At 39.9% G+C, this 12,323-nt stretch overlaps 1 protein-coding gene across 2 annotated transcripts in view; it reads left to right on the top strand.

Moving 5' to 3' along the window:
• Positions 1-9,607: 9,607 nt before the first annotated feature.
• Positions 9,608-12,323, top strand: part of TASOR2 (transcription activation suppressor family member 2) — a 72,503-nt gene continuing 69,787 nt past the window's right edge. The window contains exon 1 of one of the 2 annotated variants that reach the window (XM_035021721.1): positions 9,608-9,635. Coding sequence is in view for 1 of the 2 variants with exons in the window: in XM_035021718.1 (XP_034877609.1) it covers positions 10,090-10,150 (61 nt within the window). In the remaining variant the exon portion in view is untranslated. The other variant, XM_035021718.1, reaches the window with a different exon arrangement.

Genomic DNA, 12,323 nt, shown 5'->3' with positions numbered 1-12,323 from the left:
GTGAGAGAGAGAGAGTGGGACATACAGGGGAATGCACAGAACATTTCCCCATAACCACTGGCTTGGAAAATGAGAAAGGCCAAATTTCATGAGTGAGGCTTAAAGCCTGGAGTTCTAAAGGTCAGCAAGCTTGGCGGGGCATAGATCCCAGAGGTACTGTGATGCTCCTGGAGAGAAGGCAGGCAAACAACGCAGGGGCAGACAGTGTGGAAACAGCAATCTGAAGAGCGCGCAGGGCACACAGCAGGGAGAGTATTTGCTCTTCTCTGAGCATGTACCTGAGAACAAAGAGAGACCCTTCTGGGAACAAAGGAGCTGGCTGGCACCATTCCCTCCCCGCCCCCGCCCCCGCCCCCCAGCCCCTCAACATAAACACCTGTGGGAGGGAAGCGGCGCAGCACTGATACTAGCTGTCTAACTTGCTTACACCAAGCCCCACTCCCAGTGCTCTGGTGGGACTGTACCTCTCAAGTCAAGCTTGCCTCAGTGCCAGTGCAGCAGACCCCTCCTCCAGAAGACCAACACAAACCCCTGCACACACCACATCTCCTGATCAGAGAGTTTTGCAGGCCCTCAGTTCTGGTGGAGGTAGTGACACATCTCATTTAACAAGCAGAGCAAAACACACCTAGTTAAAACTCACCACATTCAGGCCAGGGACCAAAACACTGCCCACCGTAGGCAAGGAGAGACTCTGCAGAAGACTGACCTGAAGGACTGAGCTGCCAGAACACAACAGCCGACTGCACACAATACACACTGGAGACATTCCCTCAAGCACCAGACACCGGATACTATATGACGTCTTCTTCATAAGGCCATTGCTTTCAGGAGCAGGAGACGTAAATGGCTTTTCTAACACAGAGAAGAAGGCAGAGACAGACAAAATGAGAAGACAGAGGAATTTATCCCAAATGAAAGGACAAAATAAGGCTATAGCCAGACATCTAAGCAAAACAGATATAAGTATGATTATGAGGATGAAAAGGTAAGCAGAGTCAGCTCTCAAAAATCCTTCTAAAGCATACAAAATAATTCTGACTCTTGTTAGAAAAATAATCATAAGTAATACTAAGCAACTTCTTTCAAAGTCATTTCCAAATGAGAGTAACCAAAGAAAGAATATCTAGGGGCATCTGGGTGACGCAGTCGGTTAAGCATCTGACTCTTAATTTCAGCTCAGGTAATGATCTCAAGGTCGTGAGATTGAGCCCCACCATCAGTGGGGAGTCTGCTTGAGATTCTCTCTCCCCCTCTCCCTCTGCCCCTCCCCCACTCTCAGACGCTTTCTCTCTCTAAAATCTTTTTTTTTTTAAAGATTTTATTTAAGCAGAAGAGTGAGCGAGAGAGAAAGCACAAGCGGGGGGGGGAGGGGCAGAAGGAGAGGGAAAAGCAGACTTCCCACTGAGCAGGGAGCCCGAAGTGGGGCTCAGTCCCAGGACCCTGGGATCATGACCTGAGCCAAAGCAGACATTTAACCAACTGAGCCACACATGTGCCCCTAAAATAAATCTTAAAAAAAAAAATCTAATATTATTCTTTCTGCAAGTAAATGCTAATTTTCACTGTTCTTACTTTATGATTTTTTTAGTGCTACTGTTTTTTTTTTAGTGCTACTGTTTTTAAAGGTTTTGAGCTATGAATAATACAAATGTCAGTTTATACACACATATACATTTATATTTGTGTGTAAGTATATTTATGATAATATGTATATCATGTATTATATATATATTTGTACTTATAAATATATGTGTGTGTATAACTTTACATCAGAAAAGTGGTGAATGTGACCAGATTTTCCATTTCCTTTTGATAGCCTGGGACTTGAGAGCAGTGTAAAAAAAAGTTATACACACACTATTTCCTTAATTTCTGAGAGAATTTTTATTATTTCTATCTTACTGTTTTAGGTTTGTTTTAGGTTTAGTTTGCTCTTCTTTTGTGAGTCTCTTAAGGTGGAAGTTAGATTATTGATTTGAGATTTTATTTCTTAATATAGGCATTTACAGGTATAAATTTCCCTCTAAGTATTTCTTTAACTGCATCCCATAGGTTTTGGCATTTAGTTTCACTCTACTCAAAATATGTCTTTTAATTCCCTTTTGATTTATTCTTAAATCCATTGGCTACTTAGGTGTGTATTAATTTCCACATTTTTATAAGTTTCCTAATTTTTTTTCTGGCTATTGATTGCTAATTTCATTCCACTGTGTTCAGAGAAACACATTAAATTTAATGTTTGTTTTATGACCTAATATATTGTCTATTCTGTATAATGTTCCACATGCACTTGAGAAGAATTTATATGCTGTTGTTGAGTGTTCTACAAAAGTTCATTAGGTCTAGTTGGCTTGTAATGTTGTTCAAGTCTTCTACTGTTGTCTTTATTTATTCTATCCATTATCAAAAGTGGAGTATTGAGGTCTCCAACTATTATTGTCTATTTCTCCCTTCATTTCTGCAATTTTTGCTTCATGTATTTTATAGTTTTCTTATTAGGTGCATATCTATTTATATTATATTTTCCTTAGAGATTGACCCTTTTATCATTACAAAATTTTCCTCTTTAGTTCTAGTAACTTTTTTTGTTTTAAAGTATATTATCTTAATACAGCCATTTCAGCTTTCTTATGGATGCTATCTTCATGATATATCTGAATCCTTTTACTTTCAATGTATTTATATCTTTAAATCCAAAGTGCATCCAGACAGCTTATAGCTGGATCATTTTTAATCCATTTTACTGATCTCTGCATTTTGACTGGATTGTTTAATCCATTCCCATGTTATTATTGATACAGCTGGACATATGTCTCACATTTTATTTTTTTGTTTTCTATCTCTCATGTCTTATAAGTTCCTCTGTTCCTCCTTTACTGCTTTCATTTGCATTAAGTGAATGTTTTCTATTGTATAATTTTATTTCTTTAATTTTACTTATTTTTTTAATGGTTGCTCTAGAGTTTGCCATATACATCTTATTAGAATCAGATCAGATTTATACTAGCTTAATTCCAATGATGTGTAGAAATGCTGTGGCAATATAGCTCTAATCCTTTCTCCCCTCTTTTGTGGTATATTGTTATTAATGTTAAAGCCCAACAGTCTATTGTTATAATTATTACTTTACTATCCATTGTCATTTCCTTAGCCAAATACAGCTTTGCTCCCACCTAGCTGCTTCATGCTTTTATTAGCAGAAATAGTATATGTATATTATTTCTGCTAGTAGAAATAATATATATATATATATTACATTTCTATGTTATAAACCCAATAAATCCAATATTGTATACATATTATTTCATGGCTTTTAAAATTAATTAGAATAAAGGAGAAAACATGCACTTATACTTTTTTGTATCATTACATAATTAACCTTACCAGTGTTCTCTGTTTTTTTCACATGGATTCATATTACCATCTGGGGTCACTTGGTTTCAGCCTGAAGAACTTCTTTATATTTTTTGTAAGGCAGATCTGCCTACAACATATTTCAGTTTTTGTTTACCTGGGATAGTCTTTTTTTTTTTTTAAAGATTTTATTTATTGATTTGACAGAGAGAGACACAGCGAGAGAGGGAACACAAGTAGGGGGAGTGGGAGAGGGAGCTGGCTTCCCACGGAGTGGGGAGCCCGATGAGGGGCTCAATCCCAGGACCCGGGATCATGACCTGAGCTGAAGGCAGACGCTTAACCGACTGAGCCACCCAGGCACCCCAACCTGGGACAGTCGTTTATTTTATTTTATTTCATTTTAAAGATTTTTTATTTATTTATTTGACAGAGAGATGAGAGAGTGGGACAGTCTTTTATTCACCTTCATTTTGACAGATGTACTGGATATGATTCTTGGTTGACAGTTTTTTCCCTTGAGCACTTTGAATATGTCATCCCACTGCCTTCTAGATTCCATTATCGCTGCTAAGTAAGCTTTTAATCTTATTGGGTGTCACTTTTAAGTGGCAAGTACTTTTTATACTGCTGCTTTCAAAATTTTGTCCCTGTCTTTGAGTTTCAGCATTGTTACTATGATGTGTACGTTTGCAAATCTCTTTGAATTCATCCCACTTGGAGTCCATTGAGCTTCCTGGATGTGTATATTATTGTTGTTTTATAAATGTGGGGAGTTTTCAACCATTGTTTCTTCAAATATTTTTTTCTTCTTTCTTTCTCTCTCCTGGTCCTCCCATCACACATATATTGATGTTCTCCCACATTTCTGTGAGATTTAACATTTTTCTCCATTCTTTTTCTCTGTTTTTCAGCTTACATAGTGTCTATTGATCTATCTTCAAATTTGCTAATTCTTCCTCCAGTTCAAATTTGTTGAGCCCATCTAGTGTTTTTTCAGTTATTGCACTTGTCAACTCCACATTTTCTTTTTTTAAAATTTTATTTATTTATTTGTTAGAGAGCACAAGCAGGGGGAGTAACAGAGGCAGAGGGAGAAGCAGGCTCCCTGCCGAGCAGGGAGCCTGATCTGGGACTCAATCCCAGGTCCCCAGGATCACAACCTGAGCTGAAGGCAGACGCTTAACCAACTGAGTCACCCAGGCTTCCCCAACTCCACATTTGGCTCTTTTAAAATAATTTCTCTTTAGTGATATTCTCTATCTGACATGACATTGTCATCATATCTCTTTCTTTTATCATATTTTCCTTTAGTTTCTTGAACATATTTATAATGGCTACTTGAAGTCTCTCTTAAATCCAACATTAGTCAATCTCATAGGAGTTTCTGTTGCTTGTTTTTTTTCTCAGTGTCTAGGTCATACTTCCCTGTTTCTTTTCACACCTCATAATTTTTGGTTGAAAACTGCTACATTTTAGATAGTAAGTTTCCTCAATTCTGTGTATTGGTCTTTCCTCCTCCTCCCTTTGGGTCTTGTTACTATTATTTGCTTATTTGTTTAGTGACTTGCTGGATTATTTTAGTGATATCTATTTCCCCATACACACAGTGTGAATCTCCTGTTATTCCTTCTTAGGGAGGCATAGCTTTGGGTATGCCAACAGTCATCCTGGAATGACAGTCATATTGGTAGAGCTATCTCCCTCTGAAATAGATTTTTTTTTAAAGATTTTATTTATTTGAGTGAGAGAGAGAGAAAGAGAGAGCATGAGCAGGGGAGAGGGGCAGAGGGAGAAGCAGACTCCCTGCTGAGCATGGAGCTCAATGTAGACTTGATCCCAGGACCCCAGGATCATAACCTGAGCCAAAGGCAGATGCCAAACCGACTGAGCCACTCAGGTGCCCCTGAAATAGATAATCTTAATAACTCTATATTAATAGTAAAAAAAAAAATTGTACTTAAAGACCTTTCTATAAAAAAAAAAAAAAAAAACACAGACCCTGATGACTTTCACTGGTTAATTCTATTAAACATTTTTGCAAGAAATATTAGCAATTTTAATCAAAGTATTTTGGATGGAATTTAAAAGAGGAACACTTATCAACTAATTCCGTAAGGCTAGAATTAACTGATAATAAAACTAAGATATTACAAGAAAAGTAAAGTCTATAGACCAATATCCCTCATGAATGTAAATGCCAAAATTCTTAACAAAATATCTTCAATTCATGTCCAGTAATATATAAAAAGGATTAAATTGGCAGGAATTCAAGGTTGACTTAAATTTGAAAATCAATTAATGTAATTCACCAAATTAATAGACTATAAAAGAAAACTATATAATCTCCAATAGATGCAGACAAAATTCAGCACTTATTTGTGATAAAAGCTCTCAAAAACTAGGAATAGAAGGGAAAATCCTCAGCCTAATGAAGGACCTGAAACACAAAAGCCAGCATTATACTTAATGATCGAAAACTGAGTGCCTTTCCTCTAAGATCGCTGCTAAGTAAGCTTTTAATCTTATTGGGTGTCACTTTTAAGTGGCAAGTACTTTTTCTACTGCTGCTTTCAAAATTTTGTCCCTGTCTTTGAGTTTCAGCATTGTTACTATGATGTGTAACAATATATAAAGATGATATATAAAGATGTTTGTTCTCACTTCTTCTATTCATCACTGCATTAGAAGCATTAATGTAATAAGGAAAATACAGATTGGAAACAAAGAAAAGTATATTTATTTGCAGTCAGTATGTTGGTTTTAGAAAAATCTTTTTTTAAAAAATGATTTTATTTATTTATTTTGACACACAGAGAGAGACAGTGAGAGAGGGAACACAAGCAGGGGGAGTGGGAGAGGGAGAAGCAGGCTTCCCACTGAGCAAAGAGCTCGACATGGAGCTCAATCCCAGGGCCCTGGGATCATGACCCAAGCCGAAGGCAGATGCCTAACAACTGAGCCACCCAGGTGCCCCGGTCTTAGAAAATCTTAAAGAATATACCTATACACACTAATAGCTATCAGATCTAATAAGTGAGTTCAGCAAGTTGCTGGTAAAAAGCTAACATGGTATGTATCAGCAACAAGCCATTGTAAATTGAATTTTTAAATACCATCAAAAATATAAAGAGATAAATATAACAATGTGCATAATACCTGTACACTTAAAGCTTTAAATATTGCCCAGAGAAATTTTAAAAGAAGTAGAAATATCATGTTCATGAATTTGAAGATGGAATATTAAGATGGTATTTCTCCCCAAATTGATATATATTTTCAACACAAGCCCAAACAAAATCCTACCAATTTTTTAGATAGAAAATAAGTTAATTCTAAAATTTATGTGAAAATTCAAAAGACTTAGAACATCCAAAACATATATGAAAAAGAACAAAGTTGGAGGTCATGCAAATTCAAACCATAACACACTCTCCAGAGTGACTAAAAAAGTGTTGCCAAAAATGTAGGGCAACTAGAATTCTCATATGTTGCTTGTGGGAATGTAACTTGGTAAAACCAATTTGCAAAAAATTTGACATTATCTATTGAAGTTGAACGTATGTCTTTTTTACTGCCACAATAATGCTGCATAATAAACCACCTCAAATTCAGTGGCTTAGGACAACAGCATTAATTCTCATGCTCATCAATCTTCAGGAGGTCTGACATTCTGTGAATCTAAGGTGGGTTTATGCCACAGGTTGGATTCACATCTTCTCCACATATGTTTGTTCTGAAGGCCCACGCTGAAGGAGCACAGCTATTTGAGACATGGTCTCCTTGTGCACAGCATCTGAACTCAAGAGTCAAATGATCTACATGTGAATACTTAAGATTCCTGCTCCTATCATGTCTGCTAATATTCTATCAGTCAAAAATATTCACATGACCAACCAAGAGCAATATCAATGGAATAGAGAAGTAAATTTGGCCAACAGCGGAATGGGGAGAGAATAAATACTTGCTGAAACAATTCCAAATTATCATGTCCAGTGTGGTATACACCCAATAGAAATGATGCACATGAATACCAAAAGACATGAATAAGAATGTTCAGGCAGAATTTTCCTAATAGCCAAGAACTGGCAACAATCCAAATGTCTATCAACAGTACAATGGACAGTGCCTGGCTGGCTCAGTCAGTAGAGCATGCAACTTTTTTTTTTTTTAAGATTTTATTTATTTATTTGAGGGGGAAGGGGCAGAGGGAGAAGCAGACTCTCCACCGAGCATGGAGCCGGACACAGGGCTCGATCTCAGGACCCTGGGATTATGACCTGAGCCGAAGGCAGACACTTAGCCAAAGGAGGCACCCCGAGCATGCAACTCTTAATCTCAGGGTCATGAGTTCAAGGCCCATGTTGGGCATGGTACCTACATTAAAAAACAAAAACAAACAAACAAAAAACCATAGTAGAATGGATAAAGAAAATGTGCTATAGTCACATCTACATATACAGCAATGAAAATGAAAAAGTACCCATGAAAACATGTCTAACAATGTTACTCCGAAGAAACTAGGCACAAAATTATTCAATTTATATGAAATTCAAACCACAAGCAAAACTAAATGGTGAAGTTTAAGGATGCATGTTTAGGCAGCAAACCTAATAAGAAAGGTAAGGGAGAGATTACCAAGGAAGTTAGATTTGTGATTAGGTATCAGGGTAGGGAAAGTGGGTAGGTACTGATTGGGAGTTGACACACTTCTGGAGTTTTGGCAATGTTCTATTTCTTGACCATGATGGTCATTTCATGAATATTTCCTTTGTGATAAATCAGGGAGTTGTACATTTTGGTTTTGTGTGCTTTAAAAATAAGTAATATTTTGTTTCTACACCCAACCCTCTTCAGTTTTTGAACACACCTAGTTTCACTTCTAGGGACTTTTCACTTGCTTTGCCTTCTGCTTGGAAAGCTCTTCCTCCACATCTTCCAAGGACTGGTTTGGTCTGCTTTTACTATTGAGATTTGACTTCAAATGTCCCTTATTCAGTGAGATCTGGCAGCTCTGTCTCTTCTGCCCCTAGCCTCCAGCCTCCAACCCCATTCTCCAGCATTTCCAGCTTGCTTTCACAGCTGTATTGTTAAATGAAATTCTATTTTTATTGTTGTGGTGGTTTACTTGTTAGTGTTTGGTACCCATTTCTAGAGTAAGTTCTATTACGTGCAGGGGGCTTGTCTGGCTTGTTCACAACTGTAATCCTAGTGCTTACTTTAGTAGCTAGCCAGAGTAAACTAAGCTGCTACTGAATGAATAAATCCTCCATTCCCAGCATGTGGTACATGCCTGGCTCATGGTAAGTGTCTACAATACTTAAACTCTCATTTGTAGAATTAATGCCATATGTGGTCCCTTAGCTCTCTCTGCATAGATTATAAACTTCTAGAGGTGTTTTCCTAGGGAATGAACAGTTAAATATTACATGTGTGAAAATGAAAAAAAAAAAATTCAAAATGGAGTCAAGAAGCAATGAAGGGTGTTCAGTAAGCACCAGTCCTGGAAGCTTACTTTATATACCCCAGCAGGAAGATTTTTCTCCTTGCTGGTAACAACCCAGCCAATGAGAAGCCACCACAACCCTGAACTCTGGCTCTCCTCCAATGAATTGTCACAACCTCTCCCAACTTCCTCCTTTGCTCTATAAAAGGACACTTTCCCCCTTTTTTCTTTGGGCTTGCCTGTGGATCAGTATACTCTGCATGTCTTTAACTACAGTTCCTCTGTTTATAAGCAAGCCTGGAAACATTACTGGCAGTTCTATTTTTAAGGTTAATACTCTTTTAAGGTTATTTTTAAAGAATTTACTAAAAAGATTTTATTAATGTCACTTTGGGGCAAGACAAGTGTCACCACCACACCCTCAGAAGACATAATGGGAGACAAACACCACAGCCCCGAGCGAGCCAGCTGCTAGAACCCACGCAGACACGTCACGGCTGCCGGACATCTTCCCCTGCACGTCTTCCGCATCCGGCCACGCACGAACCCCTGGAGACACGAGGCTTTGCTTCGCCCCGCCCTCAGCTGCGCACGCCAGACTCCATCCTCCAATCCCAGGACGCGCTGCAGTCTTGCGCCTGCGCACAGGAGAGAGGCGAGCGCCGCGTGGACGCCGGCCGCAGTCCGCGCCTGCGCATTGGCTTCTCCTCAGTGATTGGCTCCCGCCGTTCGCCACGGTTCAGTTTTCACTTTCTCTTTCCCCACCCCCCCAAACCTCTCCTTTTCCCGAGGCCAGAGGTTTTACTTCCGGTTTCCTGCCGCCGTACCTCAGGTAATCGACATGTTCTCTCAGGCCGGGGCGCGTCTTGCGGAGCGTTCCTTCCTATGACCCTGCGGGAGAAGAACGACTTTTGGCTTACGAGCGCGGTGGTGCCTGCGGGCTGGGAGCCTGGGCGCCAGGCCCGCGTGCCCAGGGCCGGCGTCTCGGGGCCGCCGGGCACTGCCCGGGCCGCGCTGCGGGCGCTGCCGGCACCAGGGCGGAGAGGAAGCCCAGGCTGCGACGTGGAGGGTCCTGCGCGTCCCTGAAGAGTCGGTGCAGACAGTGCCGAGGGCTCCCGCTGGAGACCCCGGGAGCGAAGAGTCGCGAAGGCGCCTCGAGGGCTCCCTGGTCGGGGAGAGGGCAGAGCGCGGCGGGTGACTACTAGGGTCCGGACGTACCTGTCACGTTTGGCCGCGGGGACTGAGAGAGAGGAAGTGCATGTGGGGAGAAGCGGACGCCCCTAAGCATGGGGAAGAAATTGAACAGTAACCTCAAGTCCTCGGGGGCGGCGGCCGCCCGGGAGACAGGTAAACCTTCCCCGCGGTGGGCGCTTCTGTTTGTGCACCTGGAGGGAGGAAAGGAGCAGCCCCCGCCTCCAAGGCTGAGTGCGCGGCGTAGCTGCTGGGGCTTTTGTCGTTGTCTGCTGGGGTCTTCGCTGCTGTCATGCGCAAAATTGTTTAAATTCGGAAGGACATTGCATGCTTTCCTCGGATGTTGCGTGACTAACGGTCTCTTGCCTGTTTGCTCTGCTCTCGGGGTGAAGGGGCGGGAGGGGGGCGGTGGTTTTCAGAATTGTTTTTGCTGTGCTGCTGTTTGGATGAGTCGGCCTGTTATAACCTGTGGCCGTTCTCAACATGGCTAACGCTTCCACCCTGACTTGATTCTGCGACGTCGGTATTTGACACGTTCGTATAGAGCTTCGGAACCCATCCTTGCCCTTTGAGGCAGGACGTCCAGAACTGTTGAAGCACTGCCTTTGAGTTGCTTGTCAGAGGACAGCTTCATCCTCATACAAGCCACAATACTTACTTCAAGCTTTGCTCATTTGCTCTGGCCTAGCTGTTAAACAGTTTGTAAAGGCTTCTGTATGAAGTCTGCATCTCAAGTCTCTGTGTCGTGAATCCACGGCAGTGCATGACCTTTTCTCTTTTAAAGTAGTTCTGGAAGGAAAGGGTCTTTCCCTAGGGAGGGTCATGTAGCAGAAAGCTCAAGTAGTGCCCAAGGAATGCCGTAGTTAAGTTGGTCCATGCAGCCCAGCAGTTTATCCGAAGGTGGCACCAAGCAGCAGGTTGTAGGGGAACATGGCAGGTTAACCTCAAAACTTGAGGAAGACACTTGGAAAATCCTCTAGTTTCATTTAGTACTTGTCTATTTGAAATCCAAAAATGTAAATACACCTGTCTTACCTTTGTTTTCCCTGTAAGGTAGTTAGAAATGGTAGGGTTTATGAACGGATATTTTTTGTAAACTTAAGTGTTGAGCGAGTATTTGATGTTATTCTAACATTAGTGATCAAAGGGCCCATGGTGTTTTCCTGAAGAAGCTCTTTTAGAAGGGAAAAAAGGTGTGTATGTAAATTTATAGGATCTGAGATTGGTAAGCCTACTCAGGAGATTTATAACAAAACAGATACTCTTTTACAGTGTAAGAATATTTTCTGTTGAAAAACTGTCTTCCAGAACTGGAGAGCACTATGCAGTATGTTCAGCACACCAGTAAATAACCCAGACGAGAGAGAAGTAAAAAGTGACAGAGTGTACATAATTCTTTTAGGAAAGACCAAGAACAGTGTTTAAAATGTGGGGTTTTCAGGACATTGCCCCAAAGATAACCAGTTCTCTTTAAAAAGAACTGTATTATAAGCATCTCCTGTACTCTATAGTTGCTTAAATGAATTAAAATCCCCAGAGTGCCTAAAAACTTGCCTGAGACATAGTGTTTAACAAATGTAGTATGATATCTGCTTAGTATGATTAAGTAGGTATGGTATCTTTATCAAATGAGTCTTTCATTTTTGCTGGATATTTATTTTCAAGTTTTCCTCTATAACAATGATAGTATTTCTGCAGAGTTGATTCCCTATGGGAATGCTGGATAATAATGCTGTGAAATTGTCCTCAAATATCATACCCTTTAATATATTAAAGTCCACTCTCAGAAGGTATGCTTTATCTGCCTGCTAGCCAGCACTGGATGATAACAGTATTTCTTTAACATAATTTTTCTAATAACTGAAAGTAATTTCTCATTTTAATTTTTATCCTCTGGGTGATAAAAAAAGAAACATCTTGGCTGGGTCATATCCCTCGCTTTTTTTTTTTTTTTAATTGGGTTCTGAACTCTTCTTTGACCCATTTACCTATTACCACACCGTTTTAATTATTGTACCTTTATAATATATCTTATTACTTTATTTTGAAAAAAAGCTTTGAGCATTTTTTGCATTTTTCTTCCAGATGATGTTTAGAACCATCTTTCCAAGTTCTATAGAAAATCATGTTGGGATATTGTTTGTGATTGCATTGAATTTATAGATTAATTTGAGAAGAGACATTCTTTTGAGTTTTTCCTTCTAGGATAGTAGGTATGTCCCTTTGTTTCTTCTATTAAAGTTTTTGTTGTGAAGTATACCATTTATATGTACTGTTGTTGTTGTTGTTGTTTTAAGTGTATCTGTGTACCTGGCTTAAAAGGACATCT

This window comes from Mirounga leonina, unplaced genomic scaffold (genome assembly GCF_011800145.1).
Source record: "Mirounga leonina isolate KUSES-001 unplaced genomic scaffold, KU_Mleo_1.0 Mir_175, whole genome shotgun sequence".
In the NCBI taxonomy this organism is placed as follows: domain Eukaryota; kingdom Metazoa; phylum Chordata; class Mammalia; order Carnivora; family Phocidae; genus Mirounga; species Mirounga leonina.
The sequence above is the reverse complement of the archived record's forward strand: the minus strand, read 5'-3'. Positions and strand labels throughout refer to the sequence as shown.